Source organism: Oncorhynchus nerka, linkage group LG28 (genome assembly GCF_034236695.1).
Source record: "Oncorhynchus nerka isolate Pitt River linkage group LG28, Oner_Uvic_2.0, whole genome shotgun sequence".
In the NCBI taxonomy this organism is placed as follows: domain Eukaryota; kingdom Metazoa; phylum Chordata; class Actinopteri; order Salmoniformes; family Salmonidae; genus Oncorhynchus; species Oncorhynchus nerka.
In genome coordinates, this window is record NC_088423.1 from 62,192,297 (window position 1) to 62,213,118 (window position 20,822).

General features: G+C 45.6%; 1 protein-coding gene across 5 annotated transcripts in view; it reads right to left on the bottom strand.

Annotated features, from left to right (window-relative positions):
* The window catches only part of LOC115113490 (diacylglycerol kinase zeta), a 142,255-nt gene that overhangs the window by 109,614 nt on the left and 11,819 nt on the right, over positions 1-20,822 (bottom strand). For 2 of the 5 annotated variants that reach the window (XM_029641238.2, XM_029641237.2), the window contains exon 1: positions 2,721-3,445. The exons of 2 other annotated variants lie outside the window; for them this stretch is intronic. In XM_029641238.2, coding sequence (XP_029497098.1) covers positions 2,721-2,935 — 215 coding nt within the window. In that variant the 5' untranslated portion in view covers positions 2,936-3,445. Of the gene's footprint in view, positions 1-2,720; positions 3,446-13,302; positions 13,528-20,822 lie in introns of those variants that run through there. One more of the 5 variants, XM_029641239.2, reaches the window with a different exon arrangement.

The following is a 20,822-nucleotide window of genomic DNA, read 5'->3' on the forward strand; positions in this document are numbered from 1 at the left end:
AAATCCTTCTCGATTCCTCCTTTGTCCTTCATTCACCATCTCCACATCCTTATGACTTGGAAATCCATGTCGACAAAAATGTCAGTGCCGCTTAACAAAAGGAAAGAAGTGTTCTCACTCGCCTGCTTCCACAAACCATATGGCTACTGTCCTATAAACACATCATCAGCGACTCCTTATCAGAGGCTGAAGCAGAACTAAAATAGCCTCCTTATAACATTTTCTTCTATTCTTAATGTCTATGTCTCTTCTCCGCCGCTCTCCTTTCCATAATCATTCCTTCTGAGAGTCGGGGCCTCTCTCTAGTAAAGTGGGCAAACCATGCGTTGGGAATTGTAAAGGGTGAAAGGTTGTAAAAGGTTCTGACTTGTGACCTGTAGTAGAGCCCTAACCCAGGCAGCCAGGTTCTGACACATAACCAAAACCTATCTGTCCACAGAAATGGTCCCAAATTAATGAATTACCTCGGTTAAGTTCAATTACAGTAGACACATGAGCTACTGATGTCGCACTTCCTTTTGCTTCAGAAAGGACAAATAAATAATCCCGTTTCTGACACCATAGCGCCTTGTTAGAAAAATGGGCCTTCGTGTCTGTCGACTTGAGGTGTGGAGAAGAGGGAGGAGAACAGGGGGGGATGGATGGCTAAGAGGTCCCCTCCAGCTCTAGCTCATTAAAATTCCACTGAGTTAAAGAGGCGAGAGACCACCAACGGCTGCTCTCTGTTTTGCGCCATCACAGCCGACAGGCAGCATGTGTTTACTCAGGGCCACAGAGATAAACACACTTAAACATAACAGGGGGAAAAAACAAACAAAACACAGCCAGAGAGATAGAGAAAGAGAGAGAGAGAGAGAGAAAACACAGAAAGATGACTAAAACGGAATTCCGACTCACTGTCTGTGGCGCTCGGCATTGGTATCTTACAAAGGTACAGCACAAGAAAATGTTTAACAGCACTCTGATCATGATGAAGGTCATTAGTGGGCAGAACGTTGCTTTGCACGCTGCTGCAATCAAAGATGTACTCTGATACGATTGAATATGTCCATATTTGGTTACATCAACCTACTAAACAGGGCTCTTTCGTTGAGTCTGGCATTTCTTTAACATTTCGATTACCTGATTGAACTAGGATAGTACCCAACAGCTCATTAGCTAATGCACCATAACGTCAGGAGTACTGTAAGTGCTCTCAGCAACGGGGAGGCATATCAGGCGTCTCGTTTTAATGACGTCATTGCCAGGCACGTCTCGTGTCAGTGCCGACTTCACTTCCGACACGGATCTTAAAAACAGCGAGGACAGCATGGCTGGCATGACCGTTATCTCGGCCCTCAAACCCTATCTCTACACAAAGGCTCATCTTAGATCAGCATCCGCCAGCAACACGTCGTCAAAGACGCCTCTGTTCATTTGCAAACAGCGATACAGTACCATGCTATTCATTCTCCTTGTTTCCTCATTATCTAACTTGCATCAAAGAAAATATTGTGTGTCGTCAGCATGAGCGCTAAGATGAACTAAGATGAGCGGTGACTCGGTTAGAGAGGACGGTGCTGTGGCAAGTGCCATTGTGACTGATTGATCTGAGTCACATCTCCCTCTGTCATCACCAGGTCTCAGCGGAACAACACGCATCTAAACTCCATCACACAGGTCTCAGCACCCTGGCTCAGACTAGCCCAAACTTAATCTCTGGAAATCTTTCATCTTTTCATCTTGTGATTGTGCTTTGAAGGCTTTCAGGGAAGGCAGGGGGGGGGAGCAGCTAATTAGGTTTAAAAATAACCTCTGGGTGAGAGAGATGTGTAACATTCTCGTCCTGTTCTGCTCGGAGGGTGCAAGGCCTCAAAGTATCACTGGCCCTAGTCACCTGTGGGTTACGAGCCGAAAAGTAAAAGAACAGCGGACGACATACCAGAGATAGATGTGCATGACAGAGTAGTAGTAAGATGCTAGTATGACAATAGGATGAATGTTGTCACTGAATCTGGTGCAAGGTCACCGAGACTGGCAGGTGACATTTTGGGATTTGACGTTGGCGTTGTCTCTCGATGTGTGTTATGACCATGGGGACACATTGTGACACCACCACGTGATCGCGATTGTGTTAATGAGGAGAACGAGTCGCACACCTTCTCAGAGAGCAGAGGAGATGATCCGAGTTTCCTAATCAAGCTTGACTATTCCACAGGCAATGGAAACAAATCACTCACTCTTACTAAATCAATCCTCAACTGTTTTTACTGTTAATCTCTGCAGTCGTTGCCTCCTACACGTCCTCACGTGCTTCATTTATGCCATGGTGTTACGGTGCAACACTCAGCGACAGGGTATGCAATGGTTGGAAAAGACAAACTTGCCTGCGATTAGTGTGTAGACTGTACATCAAGGTAAAACCAAAAGCAGACCAGGCTGTACTGTATAGACATAGAGGCACAGATCAATCCCCCATACAGTAATTACAACACACACACACACACGTGAGTGACGAACGCAAACACCAGTACTACAGCTGCCTGCGAGGGACAACTGCATGGATACTAACCCGCTCACACATACAGCCCAGTCATTATTGGCATGTACTGGAAACTCATACCTGTTGCTACTACTGCTACTCCTAAGTGAGCATCCAGGAAACAAATCAAGCACAGAACATTTACAGCCACCACAGCATTGTGATCAGTGGCTTAGTGAGAGGTTGGTCTGTGCCTTACCTCCTGCCGAACAGTTTGAGGCCAGTGAAGGGTTTGCTTTGCCTTCGGCCCGTGTCCGGGTGCTCCCCGTCAGGTAAGAGGGCGGTGGGCAGGTCTGAGTTGGAAGAGGAGGCAGAGGTGGTGGCGACGGCACCCTCCCCTTCCCTCAGGGAGCCCGGGTTTGAGTCGGACCCGGCCAGCCCAGGCCCTGCCCCCTGGTCACACTGTTGCTCCATGGCAGCCTCTCTGTCAGCCACTAACGCAGATCCACTCCAGAGTAGGGGCTTAAAAAGTGCTCCAGGAGTCACAAAGTCCTCATGGCTGTAGCCGCAGCAAAAAAATGGCAACAATTCTCACTAGTACATACCCACGTGAAAAAGAGTAAACAGTCTACCAGAGCTCTACCGGGCTTACCTCAGTCTCTCCCACCCTGCATAGACCAAACAAGATAACAGAGAAGAGAAAAGTCAGAGAGAGATGCTTAGGCTCCCAGGTCCTGATTAGCCTCTGTGTGGAGTAAGCTTCCCATTCCGCCAGAGGGAGAGATCATTGTTTGAGCTACGTCCTGTAATCCTCTTTGTCTCTCCCTTTCTCTTTTCCTCAAGCTCCACCAGCACACTTCCTCAGGAAGTTAAGTCCTGCTGCAGAGTTCAAGTCCCTGAGTCCTTGATCCATTGGCTTCAAGCAGAGGCTGTTTCTTAGGAGCTTGTAGTTGGTTGTTGTTTCCTTCATTCCTTTTTTCCCTCCCCTCTCCTCCTTCTCTCAATTCACTCCCCCCGCCTCCTTTGAGAACCTCGGTCTCCCGTTCCTCTGAATCTCTGCTGTCCGTACTGCTCTCCCTGCTGCTCACGCTCAATTATGCACTCACACAGCTCAGTCGGCTCCCTCTCTCAGGACTGCAACAGTCCAGGAAGTGTCAAATCCAGAAGAGCCACTCATAGGACCCCAATCATAGGTGCCTATTCAGCTGCCTGACTGTTTTTCCTGTCTTTCAGTGTGTGGCTTGTACTCTCCACTCTCTATGTTTAGTAGCGGTCTCTTAGAAAGATCTCTCTCTCTCTCTCTCCAGATTGGCCTGAGGTGGGAAGCAGATGCATGGCCATCCACTGTTGGTTCATTAGAAATACATGAGAGATAGGGAGAAGGAGAGCCCAGGACACTCCTCCATAAGCCCTGTGTGGTGAGGGAGTACGGCAAACTCCCTGTGCCTGCTTGCCTGTCAGTGTGGAAGGGTGAGTATTGTGCTAGACGCTTCCCACCGACACAGCCAGCCTGCTTGTTCTCGTTCAGTCGCCAAGTTGCTTCGGCTCACAAAAACCCAGCCTATACAGTGTTTTTTCCCCTGTGTGTTAACAAGATAGAAAAGCCACATACAATTAGTGGAGTCAGGAGCACAGTGACACCAGAATCTGGCTCTGAGGGACAGTCCCATAGAACTGTCCCCAGATACACAGACAGGGGTGTAGAGAATCTAGATGGATGAGGTGTTTGCATGCGTGTGTGTTGTCTAATGTTCCATTTGGTGATCCAGTCGATTGCGCACATTTCTGTGTGTGGATAAGAGTTTCCAGCGTTGGCACCAAGCTCTGCAGCATGTTCAGTTGCCAGCCTACTCAAACATTACATAAAGACGGGTAGAAAGCCCACGCCATCCATTTGGTATGGCTTAAAACGCATGCTGTAGAGTGCAATGCGGCAACACTGCTGTGCTCAGCTGTTCCCCATCCAGCCCTGAGTCAGCTGATAACGGTTATAGCACAAACTTGACTCTGTCTGATCAGAACATTTCAACTGTGGCATCTATGAAGTAACAACCTCAGCTTGGAGTCCTCTCTCTCCAACGCCTTCTCTTTACCCCCCCCCCCCCCATTTATTTTTGTAATCTCTGTTTATCCCACTCTCCAAGAGTAACAGACTCAAAAGTAACAGACTCTCACACACAAATAGTGATTATCTTCCTCTTACATTCGCAGCAAATTGAGATAATCAGAGGAAAGTGTCCACCCACCATCATGCAGGGATATGAGTCAACAAATGACCAGGCGAAGGAGACCCTGGACTGACGCCATCAGAGGATCCCCGCAAACAAGCTCCTCTGTGTCTGCTGGGCAGAAAATAGGACCTCCCCAGCCCTGTTTATTCATTTATTTGTCCTCAATGGGAATATCTTTCAAATAAACCGTGTAAAATAAATAATAGGGCTTTCAACAGACTCAGCACCTCTAGAATGTGTTCGTTCAGCTTCATTCTCGGGGATCAAAACCACACCGAATGCCAAATCTCTCTCTCTCTCACACACACACACACACACACACACACCACTCCTCTCCCTGCTCCCCTCTCTAATCAACCGAATCAATCCCCAGGTTTTAGAGCACCCTCTGCTTCAATAATGCATCATGCCACGAGGAGGAAGAGAGATGGGTGCGCCACACAGACGGGGCTGGATACAGGGCTCCAGTTAGTCCACCAGACGACCTATTAGTCACAAAAACAACAGCGAGGAAATATACACAACTCCTACAAGAACCTCAAGCAACTACCACATTACTAAGCCAGACATTGGCTAACAAGCAAGACAACGGCTGATGTTACCACTACACATATATTACTACGTGTGCAATTGAGAGTTTTGTGTCAATGTGAGTCGCACCATCGAGGGCCAGAGAAGAGGAACCTCACTGATTAGTGATTAGCCGCAGGTCCAGGCTTAGGAGGCTCTGATCGTCCCCTCCCAACTCTGATTCACCCCCCCCCCTACACTGGCCACACCAGGCACAGTCTCAGCCTAATGGACCACACCAGGCACACTCAGCCTAATGGACCACACTGCAGTTAACTGTATCAATTAGGAAGCGATAGGTCCAGGATATGGGGAGCTGGAAAAGGTCTCTCTTTTAATTCAGTGAATAATGATGGCTCTGGACTGCCTTGCTATCTGGGGCCACGTCACGCCCCAATTACATTATGGGGGTGGGCTGTTTCTGTGGAGAGACCTTTCATCCCCTGTGGTTCAAACAGCAAGTGTCTTCTGTCCGTGTTGCAGTCTCTTTATAACAAACATTATCGTAGGTCAATGTCTCAGCAATATTTTATAGTTGGTCAATATTTTATGATAGAGTGCCTTCGGAAAGTATTCAGACCCCTTCACTTTTCCCACGTTGCTACGTTACAGTCTTATTCTAAAATGGATTAAATGACATTTTTCCTTCGTCAATCAACACACAATACCCCATAACGACAAAGTGAAAACAGTTTCGACACTTTTGCAAATGTTTATTTACATAAGTATTCAGACACTTTGCTATGAGACTCGAAATTGAGCTCAGGTGCATCCTGTTTCCATTGATCATCCTTGGGATGTTTCTACAACTTGATTGGAGTCCAACTGTGGTAAATTCAATTGATTGGACATGATTTGGAAAGGCACACCTGCCTATATAAAGGTCCCACAGTTGACAGTGCATGTCAGAGCAAACACCAAGCCATGAGGTTGAAGGAATTGCCGCTGCCCGTCTGGTGTTCAACCTTCCCAAGTTCTCTCACGTCACCCCGCTCCTCCGCTCTCTCCACTGGCTTCCAGTTGAAGCTCGCATCCGCTACAAGACCATGGTGCTTGCCTACGGAGCTGTGAGGGGAACGGCACCTCAGTACCTCCAGGCCCTACACCCAAACAAGGGCACTGCGTTCATCCACCTCTGGCCTGCTCGCCTCCCTACCACTGAGGAAGTACAGTTCCCGCGCAGCCCAGTCAAAACTGTTCGCTGCTCTGGCCCCCCAATGGTGGAACAAACTCCCTCACGACGCCAGGACAGCGGAGTCAATCACCACCTTCCGGAGACACCTGAAACCCCACCTCTTTCAGGAATACCTAGGATAGGATAAAGTAATCCTTCTCACCCCCTTAAAAGATTTAGATGCACTATTGTAAAGTGGCTGTTCCACTGGATGTCTTAAGGTGAACGCACCAATTTGTAAGTCGCTCTGGATAAGAGCGTCTGCTAAATGACTTAAATGTAAATGTAATGTAATGAATTGTCCGTAGAGTTCCGAGACAGGATTGTGCCGAGGCACAGATCTGGGGAATGGTACCAAATGATTTCAGCAGCATTGAAGGTCCCCAAGAACACAGTTGCCTCCATAATTCTTAAATGGAAGAAGTTTGGAACCACCAAGACTATTCCTAGACTAAGAACCTTATGGTCACTCTGACAGAGCTCCTCTGTGGAAATGGGAGAATCTTCGAGAAGGAGAACCATCTCTGCAGCACTCCACCAACCAGGCCTTTATGGTAGAACGGCCAGACGGAAGCCACGCCTCTGTGAAAGGCATTTCAGCCCGCTTGGAGTTTGCCAAAAGGCACATAAAGACTCTCAGACCATGAGAAACTAGATTCTCTGATTTGATGAAACCAAAATTGAACTCTTTGGCCTGAATGTAAAGCATCACATCTGGAGGAAAACTGGCACCATCCCTACGGTGAAGCATGGTGGTGGCAGCATCAAATTGAACTCTTTGGCCTGAATGTAAAGCATCACATCTGGAGGAAAACTGGCACCATCCCTACGGTGAAGCATGGTGGTGGCAGCATCATGCTGCGGGGATGTTTTTCAACAGTAGGGACTGGGAGACTATTTAGGATTGAGGGAAAGATGAACAGAGCAAAGTACAGAGAGATCCTTGATGAAAACCTGCTCCAGAGCGCTCAGGACCTCAGACTGGGGCAAAGGTTCAACTTCCAACAGGACAACAACCCTAAGCAGACACAGCCAAAACAACGCAGGACTGGCTTTGGGCAAGTCTTCGAATGTCCTTGAGTGGCCCAGCCAGAGCCCTGACTTGAACCCAATTGAACATCTCGAGAGACCTGAAACTAGCTGTCCAACCTGACAGAGCATGAGAGGATCTGCAGGAAAAAAATGGGAGAAACTCCCCAAATACAGACGTGCCAAGCTTGTAGCGTTATACCCAAGAAGACTCGAGGCGCTTCAACAAAGTATTGAGTAAAGGGTCTGAATACTTATGCCAATGTTTTTTTTATTTATATATAAATTAGCAAAAATTGATAAAAATCTGTTTTTGCTTTATCATTATTTTTTAAGAATAAGGATGTAACCTAACAAATGTGGAAAAAGTGAAGGGATCTGAAAACTTCCCGAATGCACATTGATATATTTGAGAATTCCATTTAAAAAAATGAAAGACAGCTTGTGAGGTATGACGACGATAACTGGGAACATCATATCAAACTACGAGACAGCAGTCCTTTAGATTATAGAAGGCTCTGTGATTGGCATCTCAGTAGATGTGGTGAGTTGGTCATTAAATTAGCTGACCATAGAGAGCAATAGTAATGGTTTGTTTTTGCAGGCAAAACTCTCATGGCTTGTTGGCCAAAGCCTATGGGGAAATTAATAGGATTTTGGGATAATTGCAGAAAATAAAATCTGTGTTAAACACAGGCTTAAGACATTAAGACATCATATACGTTTTGTCATCAGTTTACATCATTTTTTGTGAATTTTTAAGCATTTATGTAATAAAAAAAGCACATATAGGCTTCATAATTCATAAAGGTCCTTTTAACTGACTGATATTATCTCATAGAACAAAACAGAAAATATCTCCTAACCCTGTGTTAACCGCAGACCTTATTTTCGGTGTTTATCCCAAAACCCCATTCAAATCTAATCAAATCAAATTGTATTTGTCACATACACATGGTTAGCAGATGTTAATGCGAGTGTAGCGAAATGCTTGTGCTTCTAGTTCCGACAATGCAGTGATAACCAACAAGTAATCTAACTAACAATTCCAAAACTACTGTCTTATACACAGTGTAAGGGGATAAGGAATATGTACATAAGGATATATGAATGAGTGATGGTACAGAGCAGCATACAGTAGATGGTATCGAGTACAGTATATACATATGAGATGAGTATGTAGACAAAGTAAACAAAGTGGCATAGTTAAAGTGGCTAGTGATACATGTATTACATAAGGATGCAGTCGATGATCTAGAGTACAGTATATACGTATGCATATGAGATGAATAATGTAGGGTAAGTAACATTATATAAGGTAGCATTGTTTAAAGTGGCTAGTGATATATTTACATCATTTCCCATCAATTCCCATTATTAAAGTGGCTGGAGTTGGGTCAGTGTCAATGACAGTGTGTTGGCAGCAGCCACTCAATGTTAGTGGTGGCTGTTTAACAGTCTGATGGCCTTGAGATAGAAGCTGTTTTTCAGTCTCTCGGTCCCAGCTTTGATGCACCTGTACTGACCTCGCCTTCTGGATGATAGCGGGGTGAACAGGCAGTGGTTCGGGTGGTTGATGTCCTTGATGATCTTTATGGCCTTCCTGTAACATCGGGTGGTGTAGGTGTCCTGGAGGGCAGGTAGTTTGCCCCCGGTGATGTGTTGTGCAGACCTCACTACCCTCTGGAGAGCCTTACGGTTGAGGGCGGAGCAGTTGCCGTACCAGGCGGTGATACAGCCCGCCAGGATGCTCTCGATTGTGCATCTGTAGAAGTTTGTGAGTGCTTTTGGTGACAAGCCGAATTTCTTCAGCCTCCTGAGGTTGAAGAGGCGCTGCTGCGCCTTCTTCACGACGCTGTCAGTGTGAGTGGACCAATTCAGTTTGTCTGTGATGTGTATGCCGAGGAACTTAAAACTTGCTACCCTCTCCACTACTGTTCCATCGATGTGGATAGGGGGGTGTTCCATCTGCTGTTTCCTGAAGTCCACAATCATCTCCTTAGTTTTGTTGACGTTGAGTGTGAGGTTATTTTCCTGACACCACACTCCAAGGGCCCTCACCTCCTCCCTGTAGGCCGTCTCGTCGTTGTTGGTAATCAAGCCTACCACTGTTGTGTCGTCCGCAAACTTGATGATTGAGTTGGAGGCGTGCGTGGCCACGCAGTCGTGGGTGAACAGGGAGTACAGGAGAGGGCTCAGAACGCACCCTTGTGGGGCCCCGTGTTGAGGATCAGCGGGGAGGAGATGTTGTTGCCTACCCTCACCATCTGGGGGCGGCCCGTCAGGAAGTCCAGTACCCAGTTGCACAGGGCGGGGTCGAGACCCAGGGTCTCGAGCTTGATGACGAGCTTGGAGGGTACTATGGTGTTGAATGCCGAGCTGTAGTCGATGAACAGCATTCTCACATAGGTATTCCTCTTGTCCAGGTGGGTTAGGGCAGTGTGCAGTGTGGTTGAGATTGCGTCGTCTGTGGACCTATTTGGGCGGTAAGCAAATTGGAGTGGGTCTAGGGTGTCAGGTAGGGTGGAGGTGATATGGTCCTTGTCTAGTCTCTCAAAGCACTTCATGATGACGGAAGTGAGTGCTACGGGGCGGTAGTCGTTTAGCTCAGTTACCTTAGCTTTCTTGGGAACAGGAACAATGGTGGCCCTCTTGAAGCATGTGGGAACAGCAGACTGGTATAGGGATTGATTGAATATGTCCGTAAACACACCGGCCAGCTGGTCTGCGCATGCTCTGAGGGCGCGGCTGGGGATGCCGTCTGGGCCTGCAGCCTTGCGAGGGTTAACACGTTTAAATGTCTTACTCACCTCGGCTGCAGTGAAGGAGAGACCGCATGTTTTCGTTGCAGGCCGTGTCAGTGGCACTGTATTGTCCTCAAAGCGGGCAAAAAAGTTATTTAGTCTGCCTGGGAGCAAGACATCCTGGTCCGTGACTGGGCTGGGTTTCTTCTTGTAGTCCGTGATTGACTGTAGACCCTGCCACATGCCTCTTGTGTCTGAGCCATTGAATTGAGATTCCACTTTGTCTCTGTACTGACGCTTAGCTTGTTTAATAGCCTTGCGGAGGGAATAGCTGCATTGTTTATATTCGGACATGTTACCAGACACCTTGCCCTGATTAAAAGCAGTGGTTCGCGCTTTCAGTTTCACGCGAATGCTGCCATCAATCCACGGTTTCTGGTTTGGGAATGTTTTTATCGTTGCTATGGGAACGACATCTTCGACGCACGTTCTAATGAACTCGCACACCGAATCAGCGTATTCATCAATATTTTCATCTGACGCAATACGAAACATGTCCCAGTCCACGTGATGGAAGCAGTCTTGGAGTGTGGAGTCAGCTTGGTCTGACCAGCGTTGGACAGACCTCAGCGTGGGAGCCTCTTGTTTTAGTTTCTGCCTGTAGGCAGGGATCAGCAAAATGGAGTCGTGGTCAGCTTTTCCGAAAGGGGGGCGGGGCAGGGCCTTATATGCGTCGCGGAAGTTAGAGTAACAATGATCCAAGGTTTTACCACCCCTGGTTGCGCAATCGATATGCTGATAAAATTTAGGGAGTCTTGTTTTCAGATTAGCTTTGTTAAAATCCCCAGCTACAATAAATGCAGCCTCCGGATAAATGGTTTCCAGTTTGCAAAGAGTTAAATAAAGTTCGTTCAGAGCCATCGATGTGTCTGCTTGGGGGGGGATATATACGGCTGTGATTATAATCGAAGAGAATTCTCTTGGAAGATAATGCGGTCTACATTTGATTGTGAGGAATTCTAAATCAGGTGAACAGAAGGATTTGAGTTCCTGTATGTTTCCTTCATCACACCATTTCCCTCATAGTAATGGCCAACGAACCAGAGAAGGTAGAAAATGCTAACTCGTTTCCATTTTTTCAGGACTACAAGCTGGCGAGCTCTATTAAAAGGGGTCAAAAAGAGCTGTAATTCATGCTGAGGCTCCTCCCAGGAGGAGAGGGGGAGAGCGTTTGAGGGGTAGAGGTAGACTGGGATAGGACTCCACAGGTGAGGAGGAACAGAGGAATGTAGAGAAGCAGACAGATTATTGGGGAGCACCCCAGGACGTGTGGGGTTGAGGGAGAAGGCCTCATACTGAGCACTGAGCAGACAACCTTTACTGTGCAGATTGAATCAAATCAGAATATCCCACTTGAAAACAGTCATCAGGCCACCGCATTGCTACTACATTGTGGCCCTACAGTAAATATAAGGAGTGTAGAGTCCACAGACAGCAAAGTGTCTGATCTGTCAACAAGTAAATAGATAAGCATGATTTTATTTTAGGTCCACCCGAAAATTCCACATTCCTGGGCAGTTTAGGGCACTAGCAGCAGCATGGCCCCTCTCCCTGTCCTGTTGTCACTTTCTACTACTTTGACAGGAAGGAAGTGATGTCACCAGCGGGGGAGTTGTACTCACTTTTACAACTGAACCGCAAGGTGTTTCCTGCTATTGTTCCATTGGCTTTTGTTTTGGTCCTAGTTCTTTCCATCAGAAGGGTTTACTTCAAAATGGGATCAATTAGCTAACATGCTTAAATATTTGGAAATTACATTTTTCTTAAAGAAAGATAAGCTTGAAATGGGCACGATCTAATTGACTCAACAACCAAAAAGACATAACTATGTTTAGCTTCCTTTTTGTAGTAGTAATTATTTCTGGTTGTTTTAATCAAAGTTAGCCAACTCATTGATCCTCCTCCTTAGTATACCCCTCAGATGTGTTACATGGGGGGGGTATTCAAAGAGCAACACACCGCCTGGTTTCAACTGTCATAAATAGAAGATCCACAACAGCTCAAAGAGAACTTTAGAACTTATATTCCAAGAATGGAATAGACAGAAACAGAGAACGCGTCACACTATAGGCCTACGGTATCAAACAGTGCATTGCCGCTATATTGCCTCTAGTTAAGTTAACGCAATCATTGGGTCAGAAGGACATACAGTGAAAAGAACAGCAGTTATAAAACGAATGACGGATGACGGCATGACCAACCAGAAACTCAGAAAGCGAGACAGACCGATAAGCAGATGGAGATGCAGAACAAAACAAGCAGAGGTTTAGGGCGCCCCCCCATGGGTATGTTGTGCAACTGAGTTACATTTCTCCCCAGGGGTTGAATCAATGACCCACACTCCTGTACTAAGTAAATATAATGTGGGCGCATTGTAAGATGAGTGAAAAGTCTTAAGACAATAATATACCAAGGAAGTGTGAATGTTACGATATACGCCTTTTTCTTTTATGGAGAATTGTGCAACCAATCTAAATGAGAAGAAGTCAGTTGTTGCACATAGCAGATGTTGCACAAATGAGAACTATAAACTGCTCCTTTTCCCAGAACAAAACAAACATCCAGCCCTTGACTATTGCTCACTGTCATAGCATCAGCAACATCCCAAAACAGCACAACTTTAGCATTGCATGACATTAGTCTTCACCCGGTTCATCCCAGTCAAATTCTCAGGATAATGGACAACTTTCTGGAACGTTATACAGCCCTGTTTAAGGTCATAAATTAATCCCATACTGGTGGATGGCAAAGCTATTTATAAGCGGACGCTGCAAAACTACATTTCTAAGTTTGACACAGCCTCAACTTCCTTTTATATTATTATCTCACCACGCCATCTTAGTGTTCAGCATCTGTAACCCAAGTAAAGCTTTACTGAGTATACTCTTAGACATACTAAACCAAAAGTCCCACTGAACAAATCAAACCAAAATATAGAGAAATCTTTCCATAGTCTGGGTTTCACACCACGTTCTGGACATTAGTGGTTTGTGACCAAAAAACCAAAGGGAAGTAAGGAGCACACACCACTACCTGTGAGTGAGGGCAAGCGGAGGGGTTGGAGGGACGTCCCACTTCCCCCAGCGACCCCACATATCCAGTCCTTTGTCCCCACTCTGCCTTCCTTTGCGGCGGCTCACCAAAGAGCGGTCTTCCTTGTCCTGTCTAGCATTCCTGTGTCAGCCCCCAACACAAACCTAGCAACGAGTTACGGAGCTCCAGTCCAACTGACAACTGCGCCGTCTGTCTCTCAGAACTATCTTACCCCCCCCCCCCCCGTCCACTTCTGCTCACTTCCTGTTTCATGACTTCCTCATGGCTTGTGACATAAGCCAGTGAGTGAGTGAGTGAGTGAGAGTGTGAGAGTGACTGAGTGAGAATGTGTGTAAGTGAGAGAGAGAGAGAGAGAGAGAGAGAGAAAGAGAGCGCACGCACGCAAGGGGAGAGCATGCCAAAAACATGGTAAAAATAAAACATGGCCAAACTGATTGAGTTGCTGGCTATTTTTAGACAGCTGGAGGACATTCCCCCTACCCCCAATGTTTATCTTTGATAGTTGATGGGGAGGCCAATGAGAAACGTTATACAGCATGTTGAACTAAAAATGAAGGCCTTGAATCCTACAGTACAGTACCTGTCATATATATTGAGTTACAGTATGCCTGAACTTTTGACCTCAGAGTTGTATTCCCGGATTGGACAGTATCGCAATTGTAAAAGCTAATGGGCAGACAAGTTTAGTTGAATGTCACTTATTGCTTGGCACACGTATTACAACAATAAAACAGTTGGAAGTGAGAGGATGGAGGAGAGATATCTCCGCTTGTCTCCCAGCCTCCTTGATTTAGCTTGCATTCCTGGCTGATGGTGTAGCGTTGTGTGAGCTGAAAGACGAGGAGCAGAGCAGACCGAGCCGCTGCACTACCTTACATGTGAAAAGTGATTGCTGTAAAAAGACAGCGTGAGTAAGAGAATGTGAGACAGACAGACAGACAGACAGACAGACAGACAGACAGACAGACAGACAGACAGACAGACAAAATGTGGGTGAGAGACAGAGAGGATAGGCAGAACATAAAAAGAGAAAAAGCTAAGACCGACATCTGTCATGGTGACCATCTGATCTCGTATCTCTTCAGGTCTGAGATCAGAGTTAGGGACAGGGACAACCTGATGCCCTATCATCATATAGATCAGTCCTGGGCAAAATATGCCCACCGGGCTGGATCCGTCCCGCCAGCAGATTAAAAGCAGCACGTGGTGGATTTGTTTTTTTATACATATTTTTATGTAGTCAAGTGAATGCGACGCTTAGGTCATAGAACCGTGGTTACGTGAGTAATATCCAATGTTCGCTAAAGCGGTTGTGACAAACAGACTAGTTTGGCTCTAGGTTTTGAACGATTGTGGGTATAGCTACACTGAACAAAAACATAAAATGTAACGCAGCAATTTCAAAGATTTTACTGAGTTACAGTTTATATAAGGAACTCAATACATTTAATTCATTAGGCCCTAATCTATGGATATCACATGACTGGGAATACAGATATGCATCTGTTGGTCACAGATACCTTAAAAAAAGGTAGAGGCGTGGATCAGAAATCCAGTCAGTATCTGGTGTGTCCACCATTTGCCTCATGCAGAGCGACATCTCTTTCGAATAGAGTTGATCAGGCTGTTGATTGTGGTCTATGTAATGTTGTCCCACTTCTCTTCAATGGCTGTGTGAAGTTGCTGTATATTGGCGGGTACTGGAACGCTGTCATACACGTTGATCCAGAGCATCCCAAACATGCTCAATGGGTGACATGTCTGGTGAGTATGCAGGCCATGGAAGAACTGGGACATGTTCAGCTTACAGGAATTGTGTACAGATCCTTGCGGCATGGGACCGTGCATTATCATGCTGAAACATGAGGTGGTGGCGGCGCTGGAATGGCACGACAATGGGCCTCAGGATCTCGTCACGGTATCTCTGTCCATTCAAATTGCCATCAATAAAAATGAAATTGTGTTTGTTGTCTGTAGCTTATGCCTCCCCATACCATAACCCCACCACCTCTATGGAGCACTCTGTTCACAATGTTGACATCAGCAAACCGCTCGCCCACACGACGCCATACACGCTGTCTGTCATCTGCCTTGTACAGTTGAAACCGGGATTCATCCGTGAAGAGCAACCTTCTTTAGCGTGCCAGTGGCCATCGAAGGTGAGCATTTGCCCACTGAAGAAGTTGGTTACGACGCCAAACTGGTGAGGACAACGGGCACACAGGTGATCTTCCCTGAGACGATTTCTAACCTTTTGTGAAGAAATTCTTCGGTCTCAGATGATCCCCCAGGTGAAGAAGCTGAATGTGGAGGTCCTGGGATGGTGTGGTTACACGTGGCCTGTGGATGTGAGGCTGGGTGGACGTACTGCCAAATTCTGTAAAACGACATTGGTCTGGCAACAGCTTTGGTGGATATTACTGCCGTCAGCATGCCAATTGCACACTCCCTCAAAACATCTGCGGCATTGTAGAGTGGCCTTTTATTGTCCCCAGCACAAGGTGCACCTGTGTAATGATCATGCTGTGTAATCAGCGTATTGATATGCCACACCGGTCAGGTGGATCTTGGCAAAGTAGGAATGCTCACTACCAGGGGAGTAAACAAATGTGTGCGCAACATTTGAGAGAAATACGCTTTTTTTATGGGTATGGAACATTTCTGGGATCTTATATTTCAGCTCATGAAACATTGGCTCAACACTTTACATGTTGCGTTTATATTTTGTTTTGTTCAGTGTTTATTGCAGACGGTCTGTCACATATTATGTCAGCATGGAACACAGTAGCTCTTCGTAAGGTGTAGTGTCCACGGCATAGCAACTAACATAATCCCTTATACCTCGACACTCTCTACCGCCAGACGTTATCATCAGAAAAGTTTCATGAGTGTGCGTTACAAAGACCTTATGCTACTTCAGCTATTTAAGTGTGTGAAGCCTAGGGCGGCAAGATATTCACATGCCGGCTCCTTGAGAAATGCTGACTGAATTTGAAGGAGGCTAAAGTGAGGAACCATGAGATGGGTTAGCAGTCACATAGACCACAGACAGATAGCTGCATTGAGCCAAGTGCCACTCAGATCACTGCTGCGAAAAGAACAACTGAGCTGTGCTGTGCGTTCACACCCTGCTGCCAGAGCGGTTTGGAAATTGAGAGATTATTTGTTGAGTCACTGACCTCAGAGTCACATCAGGCTCGCCGACTGTGAACTGACATTCTGCCATGTGCCACTTTTAGCGGTTTATCAAACCTCTCAAGATGAGACAGTGTTCTGTTTTAGGTGAGTGGCTGTATGGTTCTGCTTTTAGTACAGTAGAGCTAACTTCTCTTTGGGTTGATGCGGCAGCGCGTGGGACGCTATAGTCAAACTCACACCACCAGCAGGCTGGTTTAAACACCGGCAAGGCATGAATCCCTTTGATTAAGTGAATTACGGGTGAAAGAAAATCCACCAACATTGTTAAATTAATTAATTAGTACATGCAGCACACACCCACACACACACGTGTAGATGATCAAAGATGAGAGTGGATGGCGAGGGAAAGTGGAGTGATGCCTGTCCCGCAAGATGGCTCTCCATTTTGTTTCTCTGTTCAGTCTCTCTTGTTAGCTAGACATGATACATGTGCGTTTTGGCCAAGACTTTCATCTGAATTGTAAGCCAATTTCAGCCGACCAAAGGGTTCCCGCTCTCAGTCTCTTATGTTCTCCGGATGAAAGAGATATTCTCTCCCTCCCCTTTCTACCCCACTCCATGTCTCCCCCTCCCTCCCTCCCTCATTGATGGCCCTGTGCATTTATACACAGACTAATTTAGTCTGGGGGAAAAAAAGAGATAAAGGCCTTGAAGTACTTATAACCTACTCCTTTTAAATGCACTTTGCATATCTGGCTTAAAAGCACAGGTGACCATTGTCACTCAACAAATTAACACTTCAGGGCCACTTCAGCACATTTCATGTATTTCAAACTATATCCACTAGAGGGCATTGTATATCATCTCCACCCATGGACCAACAAGGTTTGGTTATGACAACGATCATAGGTGCTGGCAAGACAGCCCAAACAGATCTGGGACCACGCTAAGATGTGACAAGGTGGGTGGGGGGAGAATCACCAATTTCATGATTAGGGTAAGTCCCTTCATATATGTGTCATCTTGTGTCTTGTATAAGGCACACGTGTGTAAAAAAAAAATGGCCCAGATTTCGTTGAATAAGGTCATGCTGCTAATCAATGTTCCATATTAGAACATTCCGAGCTCTCTTGTACTATTCCAATCCAATCAGCAAGAAATAACCTACTCTGCCATACCAGAATCTTTCAATAGGCCTAGCTCATTACATTCCAGTTGCTGCCAAGTTACCATGACCTGCTGAAGCAGAACAAGCAGCAGACTGAATAAGCCACCTTGTGAGCGGAACAAATCTGATAATCAGACCATCACCTAAAAGACTAGCAATTTCCCACATAGTTCATGGAAGAAAAGAACACATAGCCCTAAAAACATGGCTGCGTGTAGCTTTCCATTATTTTGGTCTAACACACATCTATTAGAAAGTGGTCTCTTTCTGTCACCATTGAAGGCCATTGATGAAAGCCGAAACGTTGCGCTTTTAATAGCTGCTTAAATAAAAGTTTGTTTTTAAAAATGGTGAGCGAGCGCTGCTCCTTTTTCTTATCAAAGATCTTCCTGTCACACCCTCATCTCCATCTGTCTCTCTGATAGGCTGACAGGTAAAAGCAACTGACAGGTACTTACTGTTATGTGACAACCTCTTCAGTGACAGAGAGGACCAGAGAGACACTACACGTTACTGAACGCCACAGGCGCAAGTCTGAAATAAAAGAGGTACCTTACAAGTGGTGTGTAAGTATACTGTACAGCAGCTGAAAGAACATCATGCAGAATAAGAAATGGGGATACGCAATGCACGACGCGAGACTGCACTTTGGAGGGTCAAACTATAGCAGTGGAGAATTCTGCCGAGCCAGAATAATACAGCAGAATATCCCTGAGGCTTTCTGACGAGGAGCTGAACCACAGCTGCTTCCTATGTCAACGCTTCACATACTGCCGAAAGGACATTTACCTAGAACAACCCGGAACTTCCAATTCCAGCAGAAAAACACTAGAAAAAAAAGAGAGAAAGAACTTATAAAAATGATTCGTGATTTATTGATCGCTTTCTAGAGGGGAAATGAGATGATGACTGATTTATGTTCAAAAGAATGAAACAGTGTCTCAAAATTAGGTCAAAGCTTCATGTTCCGAGTCTTTTAGATTTCCTCAACCGCTCTCAACCAGCCAAACCTACACAACCGGTATTCTATAAAGATTGGTGGTAGATAATGCAGCTACATTCCCACATATTCCTTGGGGTTCTTACAACGACTAAGACTTGTACAAACTGTTTACTCTCAACGCAATGTGCTAAACACAGCCAATAAAACCCGAAGACAGTGCTTCAGTACAGTTACAGCAGCAGTCTTGTCATTCATCTGCCATTAGAACAGAACTGAGCTGGACAGCCTAGACAACACGGTAAACATGCTTCATTAATTCACTGTAGTCTAATCCGGAGAGCAGAGAGAGAGAGAGAGAGAGATGCTACGGCTGTTTCACTGAAGTCAGCTGTTCTGTGTTTATTTCTCCGTAGTGTACTCCCTGTACTGACAATACAGAAACATCCCCTCGTGGTAAGCCTGGACCTCTGCCAAGAATGGGCGTTCTGTGTGTGGGTTCCCTTCAGCAGCTAGGCCCCCCTCTCGCCACTCACCTATATCCAAATGAGAGTCGTGCCGTCGAAACTGAAGCCCACTCAGCAGTGGGGTTGGAGCGTGTGCCCACGCTCACTCTCTGTCTCTCTCTCCATCATCATCCCTTCTGGTTTCATTTCAGGCAGCATGGGATAGGGTGGTCATACAGTATAAACTGACGTGGTCTTATAGAGCAGACCAGCAGGTATCTTTAGCCCCGCACATTGACTCGGCACCCCTGTATATAGACTTATTATTGTTATGTACATTTCTTGTGTTACTTTTTCATACTATATATATGATAAATATATATAATATATATATTTTTTTTACTTTTGTTTATTTAGTAAATATTTTATTAACTCTATTTCTTGAACTGCATTGTTGATTAAAGTCAGCATTTCACGGTAAGGTCTACACTTGTTGTAGTCGGGCGCATGTAACAAATTAAATTTGATTCGAGACCGTTAGGTGAGACATTAAAGTAACGTTTTCCCAAATGCCAGGGCGGTCTGACACTACATGTACATCTCTATTATAAGGAACCTGGAAGAATGACTCATCCATCTGCCATGGTTCACTGACAGCAGTGCAAACCAGATGGGCTCTCCTGTCACTCACTGATATTCTATAGGTCTAACTGTTGCACTAGATGCCATGTACTGCACTGAACGTTGCTCGACTACATCTACATTCAGAGTAGAATTTCAGCCAGCGGTGTGCCAACAGTCAAAGGTCATATCTATTATCAGTTGCCCGGTAACATCAATAACAACATTTAATATGATCAGAGAAGTCATTCAGTCAGTCAGAGAGAGCGAGAGAGTCAGTCAATCTCTCTCTCTCTCTCTCTCTCTCTCTCTGTCAGTCTCTTTCTCTAATGTTGATTCCCCATGGAGAAGCGCTCCACATCCCCCACACATTATTTACATTACAAATAAACCGTCACCTTTTTGTTCAACAGTAAAGCGTTGGAGGGCAGCACTCCAAAAAACAGACGCTCTCTTCGCAGCTATGGAAACGCTCAGAGGCAGCGAGAGGGAAGTGGAAGGCAACATTGGCAAACCAGTTTGTCTCAATTAACAAAAACGCCCACAACCATTTTCTGGTGAACCTTATAGCAATCTGAAGCCCATTGGTAGTGCTGATAAAGCCTACTTTGGTGATCCATATAAATCTAGTCTTCATTTGCCTCAATATTTCTCAGTCTCCATTTCTCTTCCTAATGTAGCCAAGCTGTAACTCAGCTGGAGTGGTACAGAGGTACTCCACTCCCCAGGCAGATCTCATATTTTAAACATAGGAAAAGAAAGAGGCCAGTCAGTGAGTCCAAATTGAGTTGCTCACCCTCTTCCTCTGCTCGTCGTTGTTTGCACCCTGTCAAATTCTCACCTCAAAATTCTAAAATGGACACACTTTCAAGCTCTTCACATACGATTCTGCTACTCTATTTATTATCCATCCTGATTTCCTAGTCACTTTTAACCCGACGTACATGTACATATTACCTCTACCTCATACCCCTGCAGATTGACTCGGTACTGATATTGGTTGTATATTGGTTGTAAGTCGCTCTGGATAAGAGCGTCTGCTAAATTACTTAAATGTAAATGTAAATGTATATAGCCTCGTTATTGTTATTTTATTATGTTACTATTTCTGTTTTTAATTTAGCAAATGCTTTACTTTTTTACTCTGCATTGTTGGGGAAGGGCTCGTACCGAAGAAGATTACGGT